Source organism: Equus asinus, chromosome 10, assembly GCF_041296235.1.
Source record: "Equus asinus isolate D_3611 breed Donkey chromosome 10, EquAss-T2T_v2, whole genome shotgun sequence".
In the NCBI taxonomy this organism is placed as follows: Eukaryota; Metazoa; Chordata; class Mammalia; order Perissodactyla; family Equidae; genus Equus; species Equus asinus.
Window position 1 is genome coordinate 47926938 of NC_091799.1, and position 22695 is coordinate 47949632.

General features: G+C 40.5%; 1 protein-coding gene across 3 annotated transcripts in view; it reads right to left on the bottom strand.

Moving 5' to 3' along the window:
- Positions 1 to 22695, bottom strand: part of RECK (reversion inducing cysteine rich protein with kazal motifs) — a 97095-nt gene that overhangs the window by 49458 nt on the left and 24942 nt on the right. For 2 of the 3 annotated variants that reach the window (XM_044779218.2, XM_070519185.1), the window contains 5 exons: positions 21920 to 21967; positions 8747 to 8780; positions 6330 to 6527; positions 3721 to 3988; positions 1124 to 1303 (listed from right to left, as the gene is read on the bottom strand). In XM_044779218.2, coding sequence (XP_044635153.2) covers positions 1124 to 1303; positions 3721 to 3988; positions 6330 to 6527; positions 8747 to 8780; positions 21920 to 21967 — 728 coding nt within the window. Of the gene's footprint in view, positions 1 to 1123; positions 1304 to 3720; positions 3989 to 6329; positions 6528 to 8746; positions 8781 to 20662; positions 20771 to 21919; positions 21968 to 22695 lie in introns of those variants that run through there. The other variant, XM_044779221.2, reaches the window with a different exon arrangement.

Here is a 22695-nt window from a genome sequence, read left to right on the forward strand (position 1 = left end):
CTTTCTGGCATTTTCCCCTTCCACACCCAGCCATTCTGGCAGCCTCAACTCTGATCTCTAACTCCTCAGCCCAAGACTGCTGCTTTTTGCTTGAGTTCTAGAAGCCATACAAGTGGACTGAGAGTGCCCATGAAGGAAAAGCTGAATAAGTGTGCCTCTCACTCAGTGCAATTTCCATCTTTCACGAGATGAAGCCCCTCCTGCTTTTGGTCACTCTCCAATGCCTTCAAAACAATCGTTTTTAATATTTTGTACAGAGTTCAAAATTGGTATTGATAGAAGTGTTAGTTTGATGCAAACTACTCCACCATGCCAGTAAGGCTAACACTCTATCATCAGTTGTAAAGATATCTCAATTTTTACTCAAAATTACAACCTGAATACTTTTAAGAGGATAGGACCTGTGTTAACTGGAGGTAAACATCCTCTGAACTTCCTTCTGGCCCAAATGAATGATCCTCTTCCTTCTTGACCTCTTGATCTCCGGGCTGCTGCTCACAAAACCAGCCCCCTCTTCTTTAGTAACTCTCCCTCTCTGGCTTCTGTGACGTGGCACTCTCTTTGCTTCTGGATGCCCTTTTTCTGTCTTCTTCGCTGCTTCTTCACCCATTAGCTCAGTTCTTGGCCCTTATTTCCCTTACCCTACTGAATACCTAAGGAAAATACCTATTCAAATTGCTTCCGTAAAGAAAATGTTTTCGTATGAAATAGGGGACTCGCTGAGGGGGAACCTCAACCAGTCTGTAGGTCCTTCAAGTAAACTGTCCACAAGAGGGCATCTGGATGACCAGATTGTCCAGTGATTTATTCTGCGACGAACTGTTTCCACTTGTGGTGGAGCAGAAGAGAGAGAAGGAGAATAGTAGACTGAAGGCCGAGGAGATTCTGAACTCTACAAGTTTGAAGTACTTCTAGAATAGAAAGGACTTGCTTATAGTGCTTCCTTTCCCAGGGTAATTTACCAGATGGAATGTACCACCTAAAGACGAAATCATAAAGAAATGCTACTTCCTTTTAACTTAGCAGGAACAAAATCAGAATGCAGTCGTCTTGTCACTTACTTAAAAACCAGATAATTAATGATAAAAATATTTCCACTCCATGTATTATAATCTGCTCCTACCTGTTGTTAAAATTAGTACAGTAGGTAAGGTTTCTACAGCCCAACTGACAAGGTTCCCGAACATCTGCTAAACAGGTCAACATGGACACTTCCACTGGATTATATTCACAAAAGCGATCAAACTCTTGCCAGCTCTGGGTGTTGCCCCAGCTCATGCTATAAAGTTTAGTGCACAGTTCCCTGAAACAAAAGCACAAATGCAGAAACACAGATGAGCCAAATGAACAAATAACTGATTCACATAAAACTCAAACTCTATGAACTGTACTTCAGAATACAAATGAGTGGGCCGGCTCAGTGGTGTAGTGGTTAAATTTGCGCTCTCCGCTTTGGCGGCCCAGGGTTCGTGGGTTTGGATCCCAGGTGCGGACCTCCGCACCACTCATCAAGCCACGCTGTGGCAGTGTCCCACATACAAAAAAGAGGAAGATTGGCAAAGAGGTTAGGTCAGGGACAACGTTCCTCACCAAAAAAAAAAAAAAAGGCTACTAGAATATAAATGAGAAAAAAAGTACAAAAACCAAAAGATCTATCTCCTACAATTTAGAGCCAGAAAGTGTGATCTTTCCGTGAAAAAGTTAGCCTTCTCTTATTTTCCATCTCCTTCCCTTCTGCCATGGTTGCTAGAAAGCTCAGTGCTAAATTTAATGTTTAATTATAGTATTTGTACATGTTTATTTTTAGCACAATTACTTTCCTCTATATTTCTGATCTCTCTTTTACCTTTACTTAGAGTAAGGTAAAGCATACAGTTTTGCCTCCACCCAGATATATTCCATTATAATTGTGTTCCCATCACAAGAGGCCAAACCGTGACATGGTCCTCAGACTTCTTTTAAGCAGCATTATAGACTTACAGTTCACTAGTTTCTCCCTGAAAAACTACCCTAAAGCCACTTATATTCCTTAAGATATACCAAGACAGTCTACATGGAAAGGCTTATGAATTCCAAAGCTTCTATATATTACTGTATTATGTACATATTCTTTTCAGTACTTGATGAATACAAAGCAACTCAAGTGCATGCGTATAGCTAAAATATTATCAGTACCATTTCCAAAGGTTTTCACACGATATTATTCATCAGTTTAATTTTTTAAATTTATAAATGTAATACATGTAACACAAAATTTTAATACTACCAAAATATACAAAATCACTCCTCCACTCCTGTCACATTTTATTTGACTCTCGCAATTACCCCAGTGAGAGGGTATCTTTACTTTTATGTTTGTTCATCACTCCACCAGGGCTTACTGAGTGCCTATTTTGTGTGAGGCCCTGTTGGAGGCACTGGATATGCAGTGGCACATAAAAGAAACAAGGTCCCTGCTCTCAATGGAACTCACACAACATGGGGATGAGGAAGCTGAGATCAAGTTACTTCAGACACCCTGATCTGGAAACCAGCCCTTCCTCTAGTCCTTAACTCTCTGTATGACCTTGCACAGATTGTTTAACATCTCAGAGTTAGTTTTCTATATATAAACAGAAATTATACAAATTGAGACTAATCATAAGATGATACCAATCATCTTATAAGGTTTCACGAGGACAAGGTAAGGTGGAAGTGAAAGTATTTAGTAAACCACAAAACCTTACATCAGGGGAAGAGAGGGCCAACTGTTTTTTACTGAAGTTCTTCTGGGATGACACAGCCATTCCAAGCTCCAGTGAGTACAGGGCATAAATTTTTTTGTGGACGTTCAAAGAATTGCTCAGCACCCCTCCCATAAAGACATTTATTAATTCCTATCAGCAACCCAAATTCCTTAATTATAGCACCAACTTAACTTCTCTTTAAGCCATTCTCTTAATTTTCTTTGGATATTTTCCAGATTTTTCACACCTTTGGTAAAGTTTGATGAGCTATTCTAGGCAGAATTTTTTGCTAAAGGCCCATCCAATTCAGAAACCACAAGAAAGACTGTTTTACTCCTGGTATGTCATATTCATTTCAGGATATCCTAGTAATATGTGGTCCCTTTTAACTCCAAACATCCCTAATAAAGCAAATTTCTCTTTCACCTGTGTTCTATCGTGACTTGATCTCCATTTACTCTTGTCTCTAGATTGCGTTTACTTCATCCTATATTTTTACTGTTAATTTTTTATCCCTAAGGGTATCACTCAAGTGAATGCCAATACACTGCTATCTTAACTTTGGGAGCCACTGTCAACCCAGGTTAAGCACCAATCTACACAAAAGGTTGGTTAAGTTCAATGTCGCATAATTTAACAAAGATAATATCCCCTAGATGTCAGGTCAAAGCATCTTCTAAATTGCAGGCTTCCTTAATGATAACCTTGAGGGTAGAATCCACATTGCATCATCTTTAAATATTTATTGCCCTGCCAATACTAATCTTCCACACTACGAAACATGATGTTTTTAGCACTCGATGTACAAAAACAATGTTTTATGGACACGTGATGCTCAATAAATATTTGCTGGAAGAAAGAATGAAAGATTTTATGTCTTCTAAACTCCTAAGTCTCCACAATGCAAGAACATAATACATATTTGCCAGACCTAAAATCACTGATTAAAATGCTATTTTCTACTGATTTTAATAAAGGAAACTGAGATACTGACCTACATGTTGAAGTATTTGCTTTAGAACAACAATGCAACTTAGCCCCATCGAGGCCCGTAGAGGGAGGAGGGTGTAGAGTGACTCCAGGGTGAACAGACTGTGAGCTTTCGAGAAAACACTGCCAGAGAGGGTCCTGAGGCAAGGGCTGGGTCTTACAACCCTCGATGAGGCCGTCCACAATCTCCATTTCTGTTTTCTTAGACATCAGAATTCTCTTGCAGGCGTTTTGGCAAGCATGGTCTTCAGCTCTGTCACAGCAATATAAACCTACATTTTCAGAATATAAGTGGCTAAATTAGCTGGTTTATGTCATACATTGCTCAGAACAGAAGAACATTGCAGTGTACTGGAAACCATTGCTAGTTTGAGCCATATGTCAATATCTACAGGACACAGGGCCTACCAAATTCTCTCTCCATTACTTTGCAGTGCAGCAGATAAGTGAAAAGCTAAAGGTGGACGAGGTGTCTGTTACCAGAATTCACTACTGTCCCCAATCATGGGACCTCTAGCACCATTCCTACACAAACGAAAGGTCATCCTACACCAACAAGTCCTTACATGTGAGGTACTTTATGTTCCTGGAAAAGGTGCTGTAGATCAAACTGGAACTATTTCATGCTAGAAACAACTGCCTAAAATGGATTATGTTCTTGACATAATGCGAGATATGACATTTTAATAGCAACAACCACAAACACTGTATTTCATCACACTCTGGGATATAAAGCTTTTATAAATCTGTGCAAGTTAATTAATCTGTTATAATTTAAATAATACGTCGCAAACTGTGACAAGATATCAGTTTTCTTCAGCCCTTGATTTTCTACAAAGAATCAGAAAGTAAAAGAACAATCTGAACCATACTACAGAATTCAAAAGGGTTTCTTTGAAGTAGTTTTCTCAAGTGTCTTGACTTGCTAAGAAACCTATTCAGGTATATCTGTTTGTAGCGTTCTTCTCCAGATTTCCTCTGACTAGCACGGACATTTGAGATGGTCATTCTTCTACCCTTAAAACATCTTTCTGGGGCCAGCCCGGTGGTGTAGTGGTTAAGTTCGTGAGCTCCACATCAGGGGCCAGGGGTTTGTGGGTTTGGATTCCAGACATGGACCTACAGACCGCTCATCAAGCCACGCTGTGGTGGCATCCCACATACAAAACAGAGAAAGAGTGGCACGGATGTTAGCTCAGGGCCAATCTTCCTCAGCCACCCTCCACAAAAAAACCCAATAAAACATCTTTCTGCTCTTTTTGGAGCCGCTATCACCTTAGCTCCAGCAGCACCCCCACAGCCTAAATGTCAGTGAAGGGAGATCTGCCTTTAAAATGAATGAAGGCTATTTGTGGCAAACACTTCACCTTCTGATTTTCAGCACAGAGCCACACCACAGAATGTCGCCAGTCTTGGAGTTCTGCTTTAGACGCTGACCAAACAAGGCCAGAGCACCGCTTTTGCGTCTACAAAGCAAGTCTTTCACATTTCAGCGTAAATCAAAACATTCGCATCTGGCATATTTATAAGTCTTTTATCAGTTTGGTTAATTAGTCAGTTCTTTAAAGTTTGATCATCTCTAAATGAAGACAATGGATTATACGATATACAAAGCTGAGACAATGAAAATTCCAAAAGGTACAGCTTCATTAGGAGGCCCTGATTAAAAAAAGTTACCAGGATCTCTTCTCATTTTTATGATTGTTTTTTTTTGCAGAGAAAGATTCGTGCTGAGATAACATCTGCTGCCAATCTTCCTTTTTGTCCCCCCTCCCCGAAGTCCCTATACATAGTTCTATATCCTAGCTTAGTTCTTCCATGAGCCACTGCCACAGCATGGCAACCGACAGACAGGTGGTGTGGTTCTGCAACCAGGAAGCAAATCCGGGCTGCCAAAGCGATGAATGCCAAACTTTAACCACTAGGCCATCAGCGCTGGCTTGATGATATTTTTATTATGAGAGTAATAACTGTTCATTGGTAAAAACTGAAACATTACAGACAAATATAATGTGGAACAAACAGGTATATAAAAATAAATATGTCATATTATACATTTAGTTTTGCAACTTGTTTTTTTGCTTATTATATCTTGCACTTCAATGTAAACATACTTGTTTATGTTGGTTGTATAGTGTTATTATACAGATACATGATTTATTGAATCAATTTTAATCAATACTCTATTGATGGATGTTTGGGTTATTTCTAATTTTTGTCTATTACCACTAATGTAGTGAACATCCTTTATAATCATAGATACATTTTTGCAAATTTGTGAGTTTTCTTGAAGGGCAAATTCTGAGAAATGGAATTGCTAGATTAAAAGGTATGATTAATTTGAAATTCTCATGGTCAAAACCCAACTCCCCCCCAGAATACCCACACCACCGAATTCCCCCAGTGCCTGTTTCTTCATACCCTTGACAGTTCCATCTTTCTTGGCATCTTTTAGCTGTGACAGTAATGTCCAATCTGCTAAATCTAAACACCAAAAGAAGTCTGGTGTTTCCCAAATGATCCAGACTACAGATATCTTCAAGAATTTACTTCCTTCTAACAAATTATTTTACCAAAGATCAAAATGAGAGGAATATGTAACTTTTTACTTACTATCTGTTGGGTTCCTCATTGGATAAGATTGGGTGTAATTGTTCACACAGTGTATTAATTGTGGACTAATAGAGGCACAATAATTTTCCACAGCTTTGATCTGAGATGGACCAGGAGAAGAGTCTGTTCGAAAAATGGCTTGACAGTATTCTCGGCAGTTTGTGTGATGGCCTGCATAACTACAACACACTGAGCCCACTGGGGGAAGAAAAGGAGATGACACTGAAATGCAAACAGCTATTTGCTAACATTAAACCACCATCATAATGCTGGAACAACGTGTCTTTTTGAATTTCAGAAATAAAACCATGCCATAGAAGACAAGCACTGTCTTAAAATAAGTTTTAAAACTTAAGATGTTTTACTGTCTTAAAACTTAAAACCAGCACTACTGGAGGCCCAGCCATGGGGACATTCAGGTGCTCACTGGTATAGGAAAGTCACTATCCATCAACTTATCATCTATAGTCCAGGGGTTCTTAGCAGGGGCGCTCCCTGGGAGAATTTGAATGCCTGTGGAAATGTTTCCAGTGTTCATGATGACTTGGGGGGACTACGGCTGGCTTTTAACGCATGGGGCTCAGGGCTATTAAATACTCTGCAAAGTACAGGCCAGTTTCATACAACCAAAACTGTCTCCCAAAATGCCAATAGCGCCCATGTTGAGAACCACTGGGACAGCTTCTTTCCGTTAGATTTATGGAAATTTATGAACAAAGCAAAGCAAAACAAACAAAACCAAAATAAAACAAAACCCCACATGCCTCACATTTATAAAAACTATGAGTATCATCTCATAAATTTAGCAATTATATAACTATGTATCTTGAAACAAAATCCTAAAAGTTCTATACTGTTTGAATATCTCCAAGAATATGCCTAAATTGAAAGTCTTCACTTAAAACTGATAAGACCTGCTTCAATTCTGAAGAGTAAAACCCATACTTGAAATAAATATGATTCTGGACTTATGTATTCTTATAAATCAAGGGGCACCATTTAAGGTATCTGGGCAGAGCTAGATGAGTGGCTAGGGATGCAGATGGAGGATTTATAATGGAGAAGAGCAGGAGACCCTCACAGGAGAAGGTGAGGAACCTGCAGGAGGCTGAATGGAGCCAAGGTAGAGGTATGGCAGGGAAATGCTAAGAGAAAGGCAGGTAGGAAATCTCTGATAATTAATAGAGATGGTTGTGCACGAACCAAAACCAGGTTTCTGGTGAATTTCACAGACCAGGAATGATCAGGGAATTCAGGCAGCTTCCAGAAATAATGATAATGATAAAATCATATACAAATTAACTAAACTAGGACTGAACTGACACAGCACAAGCCTCAGTTTCCTGGACTAGAAAATTATTTCATACCTATTGTGCCACCTAAGTTTTTGACTTGTAATTACTTCCAAACTTACTGTGTTCATTGCTGAATTCTTCATTTTCATCACAAAGAACAATTATTAATGGCTACATTTATCACTGTCAACCTCAACGAGGATAAACTGGGAGTGGGGAGGGGATACTGAAGACAGAAGAGAGACAAGTGAGAAAAGGACAAGGATGCCGATCTTCTGACTCCCCCATTATGCTGGCTTCTTCACCAGTGTGGGGGGACCTAAGATTACATGCCAGAGACTATCTGGGATATCTTGAACTCAGCCCCAGTTAGAAAGGGTAGAAGAGAAAGTATAGACAGCCAGTCTTTCTTACTATCCTTTGATACACCCCACTGCCAAGCTAATCTAAACAACTCTGTTGCTCAGATGCGTTTCCCCATCGCTAACCGCTCTCGCTATTCCCTTCACCTGGAATGTCCTTCCTCCAGCCTCCACTGTTCACATCTTGTCCATCCTTCGAGGCCCAGTTCAGCTACCAAGTCCACAAAGTCACCTCTAAGCACCCCTGCAGGATGTGATCCCTACTTCCTCTGAACTCCCACAGCACTTTATCAGTGACACTATCCCATATCCACCATGTCCCAGTGTTCTTTGTGCACAGGTTGTGTCCCCCACAGATGTGCGTCTGCCCTGCACGGAGCAAGCAGTGAATGAACGTCTGCTGAATGAACTGAGAGGCAGCCCTGAGCAAGTGCTGCATTGCATCACGGGGGAGTGCTTCCCTTCTGAAAGTGATGCCATTATTCACGCGGGGCGTGATCTTCCTCTAGCACACCCAGCACTAGTCTCTGCTTTGCAAATCTGCAACTAGGACACGGGAACCGGTGTAATTCAAGAATGGCCTGAACACTCCAGAGGAAGGAGCCTATCGGAATCCCGCCGTGTACAGTACTTCAGATGGCTTACTGACAACCTCAGTTCTACTGCCAGGGTCTTGGCAATATTTAGACAGCTAAATCCCATTCTGTAAACTGTGCTTTGCTCTTTGGACTGGTTACATAACCATCGACAATATACTTACTTTCATTTCTGCTAATGCAACTGAAAAGAGCATTCTGTAAATTAAAGAAAAACAAACAAACAGAAATTAACAACCACACAGAATTTCTAATTTTATTCCACTTTATTGTTATATGGAAATCAGGATATCAAACTCTTTAAGGCTTCTCTAAACCCAAGACTGAAAACAAAGAAGCTACGAGATGGCATCCTGGTGAAAAGGGAAATCATCTTCCAGCATGTAGTGGGGATCAAGATTATCTCTTGAGCCATAAGCTGACCACATCACAGCAAACCAAGTTTACGTAAAGCAGTACCAATGTGTGTATGTGGAGGAACTTACAACGTATCAGTTCATGACTTCTTGTAGTATATAATACAGGACATTTAGAGAGACATATATTTCATAGAAACACTGCATTTTAGAGCTGAAAGGACCTTGGAGGCCATCTCTAACCGTTCTCACACACGGCCTCGCACTAGAATCCCTTGGGCTTCCCACGCCTCACCCGAGAGCACAGGATCAGAACCTGGGGGTGAAGCACGGAAGTCTGCATTTTAAGGAAGGCCCCAAAGATAACTCTTACATAGGCACCCTGGGGCCAGAGATGGGGAACGTCTCTACCATTTGACAGATGAAGACACTGTTTCCTCAGCAGAGGAGAGACTGCCCCAGGTCACAGAGCAAGCCAAAAGCAGAGACTGAGATAGAATTAGTGTTTCTAGAGCTCTGAGATCACTGTTCAGAAAACATCATACTGTGTTAAAGTCTTTGTAGGAAAATAAGAAGCAAAACAAGACAAAAACAATTCACTGTACAAACCCATTTGGATATTCAGGGCTTGTCAACAATGATTAATATCACTCACAACTGGAAGAGAATGAATTCTTCAAAGAAATACTATGGGCATAAACGAAAGGTAGATGGAAATCAAGTGCACCCTTATTGTTGAATACAGATGATTCTGGCTTTTAATTACAGCTAACGCACAAGCCAGCCACGTGATATGGATTTGTTAAAGGACCAGCTTTACTGACAGTTAAAACCCAGGGATACTTGAAGTGTCCCTCTCCGTAGTGGTGTGAAGCTGTTCTGCATTCATTTTCTCCGTAAATAATATTCTACTGTAGGAATAAACCACACTTGATTATCCATTTAAAGCGAAATAAAACAAAACAAAAACCCCAGGCCTCAGAGATGAGGGCTAATGAATTCACCCAGTGAATTCTTTCTGCTAGAGATCTCCTCGAACAACATAAAAGTCGTGAAAAGGAAATACTCCTGGTGTTCTTTGACAGTGCTCTCTCTTCACCCATGCTTCTTTGTTTCTGACTTTTCCGCTACCAGTTGTAGCCAGCCCTCTATTCTGGTTCAATGGTTTCAGGAACACTTTCCATAAAATGATCTAAATCAGTATTAAAAAGCAATCTGCTACCAACTTTCCAGCTCTCATGGCCCTTCTCTAATAAGCTGGTGTTCCTTCAGTTTTGGCTTTTTTAACCTTGTACGTGAAGAAGTGTGTTTGTTATCTTGGTGGCTGTTCTGGGTTGCATGGTCTGACTTCCACTTTTGGTATTCTTCTACTATCTCGAAGTCTCTAGAGAAGTAGTTCTCACCTGGGGTGACTGTGCTTTGGCAACGTCTGGAGACATTTTTCACTGTCACAACTGGGTGCAGAGGGGAGGGTATGTGCCACTGGGATCTAGCAGGTAGAGTTCAGAGATGCTGCTCGACATGCTACAATGCACAGAACAGCTCCCCCACAACAAAAGATTACTCAGCTCCAAATATCAATAGTGCCAAGGTTGAGAAACCCTGTCCTAGAGACTTACGAATCTGTTCAAGCTGGATTTTTACAAAATTTGACCTTACAAATAAAAGAAATATCTCTGGGTCAGCCTTCTGGATCACTTGGCTTCAGAGAGAAGTACTGAAAGACACAAACCTGAAAAATGTCAGAGATCATCTAACCCAACTCCTTATTTGACAGGAGCCAGAGACCGAGGCCTAGAAAGGAGAAATACTTAGGGACCCTGGCTTTCACCCACAAACAGGTTGGCATACCATGGCACACAGGCCAAATCTTGCTCAGTGCCTGTGTTTGTAAATAAAGGTTTATTGGAACACAATCACATCCATACGTTTACATAGTGTATATGGCTACTTCACACTACGATGGTAGGTTGAATAGACACAAACCACATGGCCTGCAAGCTAAAATATTTGCTATCTGACCCTTTACAGAAAAAGTTTGCCAACCCCTGATGTAGAAGAAAGGCGCAGGTGTCTCCTTTGATGTCACATCCACAGTTCAGAGATATTCCCTAAGCACTTCTCATTTCTCTAATGTTCACTGATCCACCTTTCATGCATAGGTTTACTCTCATTTGTTGAACCAAAAACTTTTACATTTCTACATGGCAGCACCTCTTGTGTTAATAAATACTGTTTTTACATCTTTATGTTCATCTTAACCAATTTCAAGGTTTAAAAGAATGGTCCTTAATTTGGGTATACCAGCATTTGTCTCTGTTGCTTACTTTATACTCATGATTTCATAGACTCTGATCATATCCCCCTATTTGAGAAAAGATTCCTAACCTTCCGTAACTACACCTCGCTATCAACTATACCACAGATAGCGATACCTAAGGTACAATCTATAGGTAACTCTACCTTTTCACTGCTTAAATTATTGCTGATTCATTTGACAGGGCTTAAGACATACTACGTAATGAGTTACAGGATTAACTTAAAGTTTCTTCATTTCTTAAGACAGCCAATCTTGGGGTCTTAGTAAAGCGGATTCTTAAGTCTTTCAAATGTCTGATCACCATCTGGTGGCAAAAGCAGAAGTAACTGATGGTTTATACTCACTTGTATGGAACCTCTTTGGACCTTCCACCACCAATCTATACCCAGTGTGCCTCCATGTAACAGTTCCCTCACCTCACTCATCTAACTCTAGAACAGATCAAAGTTACAGTGTTACTGAGGTGAGGATCTGCCACAACCTCAGAGACCCAAAGAACACGTCAGTGTACTGGAGTCGACACGGTCCCAGGAGACCGTCCAACCCACAGCCTTTGCTGTACAGCTGGAGAGACAGATGCACACATGACGCAAAGGGCAGAGCAGGGCTAGAACCCAGACCGCTCTGCCAGTGCTCCGCCATGACACTATACTAGAAGACGACTTTGGATTATTTTTCTGAGAGCAGCCAACACACAGATGAGTTTACGTCCATAGAGTAATCCATTTCAACAGTCTCCTATTTTTAAAATCAGTACCTTAAATTGTGAAAAAAAATCATTTTCTTGAGATTAATCTTATTTCCCTTTAAAAAATTTGATGGTGACATCTTTCCTCAGGCAGCTGCTCCATTAACCAGTTCCCTGCCCCACTCGCACTCGTTTTACAGAACTGCAACAAGCCCTTCCACCGAGTGCTGGAAGCAGGTGACCTGTGGGCAAACTTGGCAGAAAAACTAAGATATAGAGTGACACTGAAGTCGAGGGAACTTATGTGATCCTTCATGCCACACTGACCTTCCTTTTGGGGTACATCTGGGCGGTGGACTCTGCTGGTCCAACCTCTTGCTCAGAAGTTGGTTCTGCAGATGGATTTTCTGTCCTGGCCACCCACTTTTCCACTTCAGGGACTCCTTTGGAACATTTCTCCATTTGTCCACTTGTCTCAATCTTTTCTCTGTCCACTGCCCTTCTACTACTGGCCTCTCCAGCTCCCTTTCCCATTCTCACCAATGATGAGGATGATGAAAATGAAGCAAACAGTGATCATACGAATCTTGTGAAAACAACAACAGGTTTGAATTTTGGATGTTTAGTCACTTCTGGACAAAGACCCAAAAGAGCACATTTTATGAACTGTTATTTAATGTTTCCTATTCCCAAGGCCACTAGTTAAAAGAAAAGGAGTTGCTCTGTTCCTAAGGCCTCACTAAATAAAATCTGTTTGTTTGCTTTTCACAGATGGACTGAAATTTCTCCCAGTTTGAACTTTTGCATTCGTATGAGAAATCTAGCTCATCAAATGCTTAGTTGGAGAGATCAAATAATTGAGCTTTAAAAAATATTTTTAAACTTCTCCAAGATGTTTTCTCCTTGTTGCGGACACCATGCTTTTAAGTCAAAAAGTCTAAGTGACTAGAATATGTAAAGGAGTTTAATATCACGACATGGATATCACTAAACAAGTGACTCTTCAATTTCTTCAGCCTCCCAAATAATAAATGTTATTTCAATACTTGGACAAAAATGAACACACAAAACTGAAATAAGTTAATACGTTTAGACTGCTCAGATAAGTTTGCTCATTATCAGCACAGAGCATCCAACCAGCTGGAAGCAAATTCCCTGGTAAGTAACATCTGCAGAGTAACACAAGGTCTAGAACAGACTTTAGCACAGAGGATGTGTTCGTGGTGGACTGACTGCAGTAATGATCCCAATGTTCCTATTCCCCTGCCTCTGTTTCTCACATACTAACTCTGGACTTAGCCACGCAATTTGCTCTGGTGAAGCAGGCAGTGGCAGGCTTGAAGCAAGCAGAGGCCTGCACACACACTTGCATGTTTCCACTTCCTCTCGAGCCCCTGCTACCACCATGGGAATACACATGAGCCAGCCTGCTAGAGGGCTGGGGGAGACATGGAGGAGAGCTGAGCTGACCCAGCCAAGGGCCTCCTAACCAGCCAGACCCAGGCCAAATGCCAAATGATTGCAGATGCATGAGTCAGTCCAGCCAGAATCAGCTAAGCCTGGCCACATCAGAACTGCCCAGCTGGCCCTTAGATTCATGAGAAATAATCAACTTTTATTGTTTTAGGATATGGAGATTGGGGATGGTTTGCCATACATTATAGTGTAACAGAAACAGTATTCAGTGCTTTCTCTACTCATTCAAAGAATACCTAATTCAAAGACATTTACACAGGGTTTCCATACAAAACTGCTATTTACTGTGGAATAAAGAACCTTGCGTAATTCAGCTATCCAGAGTGGAAAAAATTCTATTTCTAAAAATACTAACTGTAGCACTTATTTACAGGCAACACATTTTTATTTACTCTTACAGTCTTATCTGCTCTGTGAAGACTTCCCCATTACCCTGGGCAGGGTTTCTCCTCTAGGCGTCAATGTGTCTTGTATAGACTTCTAGCAAAGTACTTGTCTCACTGCATTGTAACACACTTTTTGAATTTCTCTCTTCCCATAGACTAGATGACGAACTTCCTGCAGACAGTAGCTAAATCCTTTCATCTTTGTACCCTGAAAACACTGCCTGATAGACATTAAATGTATCAGTTCAATGAATGCTGAGTAAATGAATGAATGACAGATACAAAGACAACTGAGACATGGACTCTGCCCCCAAGAACTGAGTTTAGCACTAAAAACTGACATGTAAACAAAGAGTTACACTAAAGGGGACAAATGCTATCCCAAAGCATGTAAAATGCTTGGAAGTAGCAGTCGATTTTATGTGTGCGGAGGCAAGAGGGCTGGGAAGGAAAGTGTTTAAAGAGGAACCATGTAAGCCAGAATTCGGGGCAAAGGTTGCCAGTGGGATGGGGGTAGTGGTGTGCTGGGACCAGCTTTCGCAGAGGTGTGGGTGGGGGTGGTCCTGATTTCTAATATTTGCTGATGTTTATGGTGTAAATACCCCATCATGACTGCTTTCCTGGTTTGCAAAATTCCTGAATATTTAACAATCAGTTCTCCCTAGCTGGTAGGAGCTGGCTCCAGCACACTCTGGATTGGGTGATAGGATGGATTCGGGGAGAGGGAATTCCAGGTAGAACAAACAGGTTGTGCAACTACAATTAATAAATATAACACCTGGCCCACCTGGGGAATCCTGAGCAGCCAGCTGCTGAAGGGTAAAGGAGGGAAGAGTCAGGGGCTAGATCAAGAAAAGCCCAGTACACCATGCTGAGGAACGTGACCTGTGTCCCATGGATGAGCCACTGAAGAGGTTTAAGGAAGGGAGTGACACGACCATATGTGGTCTTCAAAGAGAGCACCCCAGGAGAAGTGGAGAGAGTAAACAGAGGAGAAATTAGATAGAAAAGCTGGTGGGGCAGCTATCCTAGCAGTCCAGAAAAGTGGTTTAAAGGCCTGAGCTAAGGCAGTAATTGAGAATCTGGAACAGAGGCTGACTTGAGATATATTTTTGAGGCAAATCTTTTGGGCTTGATAGCCAGTTATTTGTGGGAGGTGGTGAGAAGAGAAGAGAGTAGACAATACCTCTTAGGGTTTTAGTTTCTGTATCTGGGAGAACCATACTGGAACAACCAAGCAACAAATGTAAAAGAAATAAGTTTTTTTTTTTTCCAGGAAGATTAGCCCTGAGCTAACATCTGCTGCCAATTCTCCTCTTTTTGCTGAGGAAGACTGGCCCTGAGCTAACATCCGTGCCCATCTTCCTCTACTTTATATGTGGGACGCCTGCCACAGCATGGTTTGACAAGTGATGCCATGTCTGCACCCAGGATCCGACCCGGCGAACCCTGGGCCGCCGAAGCGGAACGTGCGCACTTAACCGCTGCCCCACTGGGCCGGCCCCTAAAAGAAGTAAGTTTTTGTTTTGGGATGTGTCCGTGTGTGCTGGTATGTCACAGTAAGGTGGAGGGAGGAGGAGGTAGGGAAGGTAGGGAAGGTAACAATCAGCTTGGCTGATTCAAAATGTCAGTTGAACATCCAAAGTACACAGATCCACTAGTGATTCAGGAGCTCAGAGAAAGATGTCAGCAAAGAAGATTCTGCAGTTGTCATCATACAGGGGCAATTAAAGCTAGGGAGTAGATGAGATTGCCTAGCGGGAAAAACCTGGCCATTTATTAGCCCAGGTCACTGGTCCAACCTGACTTGATCAGATTTCCCTTGTGGGACGATCTCATTCAGGGGACTTCTGAGAAGATGGACTAGAGAGGAATTACACTAGCACAAAGAGACTAAAAAGGAGTTATTCCCTTCCCAAATAAAAAAATATGACACAAGAAAACAACATACAAAGGGAACATATTCAAGGTTTTGTCCTATCTTAAGCCAGTACTGCAGGACCTAACCGGTTTCGCTCTTTTTGGAGCTCATCAGCTGCAGGTAACGGCTCGGGGCTGCTCTCATGCAGCACACCTCCATAGCATCTCATCATTTACAAAGTCTCCCATTCCGTCTTCTACTGACTCTGTCCTGACGACTTTCAGAGTTTCCTTAGCATTAACTAAAAGCAGCTTTACATTTAGGTCCTGAAGGCTTTGCAAGGGCAAAGTGCGACATGATTCTTTGTGCTAAAAAGCCCAAAGCTGCCTGTCCACAGCCCTGGCTGTCAGCAGCCATACAAGAGGGTCTGCTCCAGTCTCTGAAGATTGGCCCTGAGCTAACATCTGTGCCAACGTTCCTCTATTTTATGTGGGATGCCACCACAGTGTGGCTTGACGAGTGGTGCTAAGTCTGTGTTGGGGATCTTAACCCTTGAACCCCGAGCCACTGAAGGAGAGCGCACAAACTTAATCACTACGCCACTGGGCCAGCCCCAGGACTATTTTTTCATCTCTTTTCCTTTAAGCTTCTTGTAGTAAATCTAGAATCAAGTTTAATTTGAGAAAAAAGGAACAAAATAAAACTAACACATAGAAATCTTTAAAACAACACTTTATTGTGACATTTTCTGAGGATACACTGTACAGCCCATGTAGGCATACGTAAATATGCAGCAAACACTGGCATCCAGGGTTAGGACAAAGTGTATGGAAAGCCACCATCTGTGTCACAGGGGGCTGGAAGAGGCCTATATATACATATTTATACATAATTTACTTTTATATGCATAAAACATCTCTGGTGGGGGCCGGCCCAGTGGCATAGTGGTTAAGTTCTTGCACTCCGCTTCAGTGGCCCAGGGTTCACTGGTTCAGATCCTGGGCTGGGACCCAGCACTGCTCCTCAAACCATGCTGTGGCAGTATCCTTCATAAAACAGAGGATGACTGGCAACAGATGTTAGCTCAGGGCCAATCTTCCTCACCAAATAAAAAACCTCTAGCGACTCTAAAAACTGGGTGGCCATCATACAAGAAGTGGCAAAGAGACTTTTTATCATATACCATTTTTAATTTTGAACATGTGAAATTCAAACAACAGAATTTAACACATACCTCCACCCTTCTCTTATGCACTTAGCTGTGTGTTGTTGACGGGATGGCACGGACAGAACCAAGCCTGGAACTCACAAACCTGACCATCTTTGCTTTCGTGGTTCTCAGAGACTCTTTTTAATACTCTCAGAGTCTTAATTTAATCTTAGCATTGTCACAGAACCAGAGTCCCAGGACAGAACATTATTTTAGTTTTGTTAACAACTGTTTAATTTAAAACTTATAAATGCCTTAAGATTAAAAAAAAAGTGAGTCCTCACAAAAATATCTCCTACTGACTTTCCTTTATAGTTTCTCACCTTCCTTAATGAAATAACATCAAATAACTGGACTAAAAAAAGCTAGGAAAGAAAGAAAAGAACTGAAAACGCTATTTCTGAAAAGAGTATAAAGAAAAGCATAGAGAAGGATCTGTGAAGAAGGAAGACACAAGTAAAAACGTAAAAGTGTGAAGATAAATTTGTAGCACGGCACTTCAGTGGCTCATGCAGCAATGGAGAGATTCATATTTATGACCGTTATGCTAAGAGAAGAGCAGGTGAGGCCTGACATAAAGGTAGGAAATGGATTTATGAACTGGAAACTAAAATGTGTCTCATCACTTTATAGCCATTGCCAGTCTCTGGAAATTCACTGGCCTCACATCATCTTTATTCTAATGTTCGACAGAAAAAAAAAAAAACTAAGAAGAAAAATAACTTGAAAAAAAAATCACCATTTTGGTGGCTATAAGGAAATGTGCTTGCCAATTTGTAGACAACGACTTATACTATATGTCTCACACCTCACAGAAAACATGAATTAGTTTTTACTTCAGTTCTAATCAGCCAGCTACACCGATGGCTTAGCCAGCATCTGTTCTGTTGGTGCCCACGTCATTCCACTTGTTGAATAATTTGAATATCATCCCTGGTTCTAGTGCCACATCTCAATGAACCCATGTGGCCTTACAAACACTTCAGCGTGGGTCAAGGATCAAGCCTGTGAAAATGCACAGAGAACCTCGAACTGAGCAAGCCCATGACACTTGAACATGTCCATACAGGTGCCATCAAGCCACTGGTTGATTTTGATAGCTCTAATTAAACAAGTGTGATTCTGAAGGAAGTACTCTTAAGTACAGAAGGAAGTAATCCTTCTTAGGTATTGGTCAAGATAAGAGAACTGCAGAGTTGGGAAATCATTAGTCAAATCTCCTGTCCATTGCAGAAATCCTTTCCACAATATGTGAGGCCAGTAAGCCTTTGCTTCAACGTTTCCAGCGACAAGATCTCCTCTTTTTCTTGGAATATCTCATGCCAACATTCCACTACTGAATGCATCTTCCTACTAAAATGTCAGATCAGTATCTGGCTTCTTCTCCTCTAGATCCCTCAAGAACCAATTTTCAAAGTGCAGCGCTTTTCTTTTTCCTATACTTTCTCTTTAATAGAGCTTTCTTTCACTCTCAAGGTCGAAGGGTTACTTCAGGGTTGACCTTGAGCATAGCATCTCTCCACCCTTTAGTCCTGCATTTCTAACTACGTCTGAGATATGGGTGTTTACATTTAAAAAGACATAACACTCAATATACTTCAATTTCTTTAAACTCCTCTCCCAACGTAAACACGATTGTTGCTGTGTATTTTATCTTTTTTTAAACTCAATTAATATATTATTGTTTTATATAATCTGTGTTTGAATTTGGTTACTTTGTATTTTCATCATTCTCATTTTCTTTTGCATCTCAAATAATTGTAGATATTTTAGAACTCTCTTCAGAGAAGGACTTCTAGAAGGGGTCCAGTAATGGCAATTCTGTTTTTGTTGTCTGGAAGTATCTTAATTTTGCCCTCTTTCTTGAGAAATATTTTTGCTGGATATGGAATTCTAGGTTGACAGTTATTTTCCTTCAGAACAGTTTAGGTACCACTCCACTGTCTCTGGCTTCCTCTGTTGCTACTGAGATACCAGCTGTTGGTCTCCTTTGAAGGCAAGGTCTTTTTTTGATTGTTTTTAAGATCTTTGGCTATGAGCTCTATCTACAATGTATGGATTTCTCTCTCTTTTTTAATCCTGCTGGGGATTTGCTGGGCTTCTTTAAACACTGCCTCTGCCCCATATTCTTTCTTCTTCTTGTAGTATTCCAATTAGAACACTTTCTCTATCCTCCACATCCCTTAAACTCCCTTTTATAAGCCTGTCCCTCTGGCATATAATTTCTTCAGTTCTATCTTCCAAATCATTAATTCACTAATAATTGTTTTTTATACTTCCCTGAACATCACTTCTTATATTCAATCCATCATAACAAATCCTGTAGGTGGATTCTGCCTTCAAATCTCTGATTTACTTCTGAATACTCGACTCTATTGCTATCACTCCAGTTTTGGGCATCATCTGATTTTGGCAAGATTAGAGGAGTTTGGGGGATCTAAAACTTAGCCTACACACCACTAAGACTTTCAGCTTTCTAAAATATTAGACTTGTAATTTACGTTGGTCTTCTATTACAGATTCATCATCTCCCTCTACTTAATAATGGGTTGAGCCTCAAAATATCACCTTTCTGGTCTGGTCCCACTTTGCCTGTCCAAGCATAGAACCTCAGCCCAAAGTTGGCTTATTTTCTTTTTGCCCCCTGCACAAGCAAAGTGTATGTTTGCTCACATGCTTTTGATCCAGTCTTCTTACCCAAATTACAGAAATCCTTTCAGACCTCTCTCTTTCGAGAACTCTTCCCTGATAACCTCCAACACACTCACTCTGCTTTCTGATTTCCCTGAGCCCTTGCGTGGGCAGTATATATTTTAACCATCTTGACTCAACTAGATACAATTCTTTCGTATTTGAAGTTGTGTTCTAAGTGGCTTCACCAGAATTCTAACCTAGGTCTAACCTAGGTCTCCAAAGTCTGTGCTCCTTCTAATATATAAAACGGCCTCTCTGTAGTCAATAAAGACTTGTTGATTTGCATAAGAAAGAAACCAGATGCTATAAAATCAGCCAAAACAATGCTTTATATTTAACTGGCTTAGCCTAGCTTGGTTGGAACAAAACAGAATCTTAAATGGCATTAAGATTTTTTAACTTTATTTATGTAAGTAAATTTCTTAGGAAATCCCCTCAAAAGGAATTTTGCAGCAGCTTACCAGTAAAGATAAACATTAGCTCTTCCAAATATGATTACTCACTCTGAATCTTTAGTCAAACAACGTAAAGCCATCCTTCAGGGTAAATGCTAATCCCTGAAACAGTAAGCCTAAAGGAGGAGCTTACACATCTAGAAGTTCACCCCAGGGACCACACAGTGTTAAGGAAAAGGTGCTAAAAGCCTAGTTTCATAAACTGTTCTAATGTTCATAAACAACCAGTCCAGTTAAAATAGGTTCCACTGCAGCAAACTTACCCAATTCACCTTATATCAAAGAGCTATCATCTCTAGACTTCAACAGTCCTAAGAGGGACTGTTATTTGGGGTTTATAATGTAGAGCCCTCTTTCTGCATTAAAGTGCTCGTCTCTCTTTTTATTTCTAAATAACATATAAGAAATCAAATTGAGTCTGAATAATTTGTAGGGTCAGTTTTAAATATACGTATACATTACATATATAGTATATTACACATATACATTTTACATATATATGTAAAAGAACCCTCTTGGCATACAGATTTTTGGAAAACAATTGCTTAATTCTAGGCCAAATAAGGGAGGATAGACCAGGAAAAGTAAACTACTCTTAGTATTTCTCCCATAGGACAGTGTTTATCTCTCTTACCTTTCCTGTCCCGTCCTTCATCAACACATACTGGCAGACTTCCTAGGGCAATGCAGAAATCCAGACAAGAGAAGGAAGCACACTAAAATAATGGAGGACAGGCTACAGAAGATGGACAGTCTCAGACATCATGTGGGAGAAAAGAAGGAATTATCAGTTAGCCACTTCATTCAAGAGAAACTAAAACTAGTTATTTCAAAGGTAGAGAGATAAGGAAAAAAAGAAAGATCTTTTACTTCCTTGTAGCACGGCTCCTTCCAATAAGAACAGAGGAGAATTGTACTTTAATCTTGAAATTTGTCTTCAGACAAACAGATAAAACTTAGAAAATAGTATAAAGGGATAAAAGATAAATAAGATTTCTCCAATTAAAAAATATTAATCAAGAGATACAATTATAGGCTTTGAGAAAAGAAAAAAATTCAGAACTAGATTTTTGAAGCAGTTAAGAGTTGTTCTAACTTTCTTCTCCAAGAGAATACAGACTATTAAAAGCAATAGGAATCCCAATGTTTACATATAAAAATGATGAATGAGGCATATGCACTTGTGTCCTTAATTACAGGGTCTCACACTATGAAAAACGATAATATGCTCACATTTAACGATGGAGTTCTAGAAACTGAACAAAGCAGTCCCACCGAGGAGCTTTTTCACATCAGGACAATCCTCTCTACGTATCTGCATGATGTGAAACACCTCCCCTACCGCTGACCTAGTAACTCCCCCATCTAGAACCACAGTGCTTGAAATACCACCTTTGGGAGACAAGAGTCCTTCAGATTCAACACAGCCTTTGTAATTTAGTACTTTTTCCCCCAAATGCAAGACACTATGAAAGTCTGAAGCTACTCACACTAGCAGTGTGATTTTTTTCTTCCAATTAGAGGTAGTTTATAAAGATGGATGCCTGGATGGGTCAAGGGACAGGAAAAGGGGCAAAAAAGATATGGAACCCAAGACAAACTGTTTTACAACCTCGGGTACAGCCAGTTCCTTTATTATGAAAACATTATAGGTTAAATCCTCCGTATATGTGATTTAGGCATTTCTTTAAAATTAACGCTTAACTTCAACAAGTCAATTAAAGTCATAGTATTTCCAAAAAAGGTAAACAACATTTTTGCCAAGGTTATACCTTCTGTAAAGTAAAAGGCAATTCATGTAAGAATGAATTCATTTTAAAAAGGTAAGTGCTTTTATCAATTCTGATAACATCTGAATAGTCTATCCAAATTTATTAAATAAAACACATACCTCATATTCTTTTCTGCAAACTTTGGAAATATCATTTTTTGAAGATGCCTAAAAGATAACAGATTTCCCCGTTAATTTATTACACATGCTATTCTGCACAGGACAAAAAAGAACAGAAGTTAATATAAGTATATGTTAATTGTTAGTATTCTTTTTTTTTGCTGAGGAAGATTTGCCCTGGGCTAACATCTGTGGCCAATTTTCCTCTATTTTCTATGTGGGCTGCTGCCACAGTATGGCCACTGAGGAGTGGTATAGGTCTATGCCCAGGCACCAAACTTGGGCTGCTCAAGCGGAGCATGCCAAACTTAACCACAAGGCCACCAGGGCTGATCCTATAATATTCTTTATTTCATCAAGGAAAATGTTATGCTCAAATATTTAAAAGTTTCTAAATTACAACAAACAAATTTCACGCAATTTCTTTTTTTTCTTTTGAGGAAGATTAGCCCTAACATCTGCTGCCAATCCTCCTTTTTTTGCTGGGGAAGACCGGCCCTGAGCTAACATCTGTGCCCATCTTCCTCTACTTTATATGTGGGACGCCTACCACAGCATGGCTTGCCAAGCGGTGTCATGTCTGCACCCGGGATCCAAACCGGCGAAGCCCGGGCCGCCAAAGTGGAATGTGTGAACTTAACCACTGTGCCACTAGGCTGGCCCCAACGCAATTTCTTTAGAACAAACATCAGCCCCAGAACCTAAGAACTTCACTCTAACTGTAATGGCTTTAATCTCACATCATAACACGGTCCTTATGTTAATTCAGAAACTAA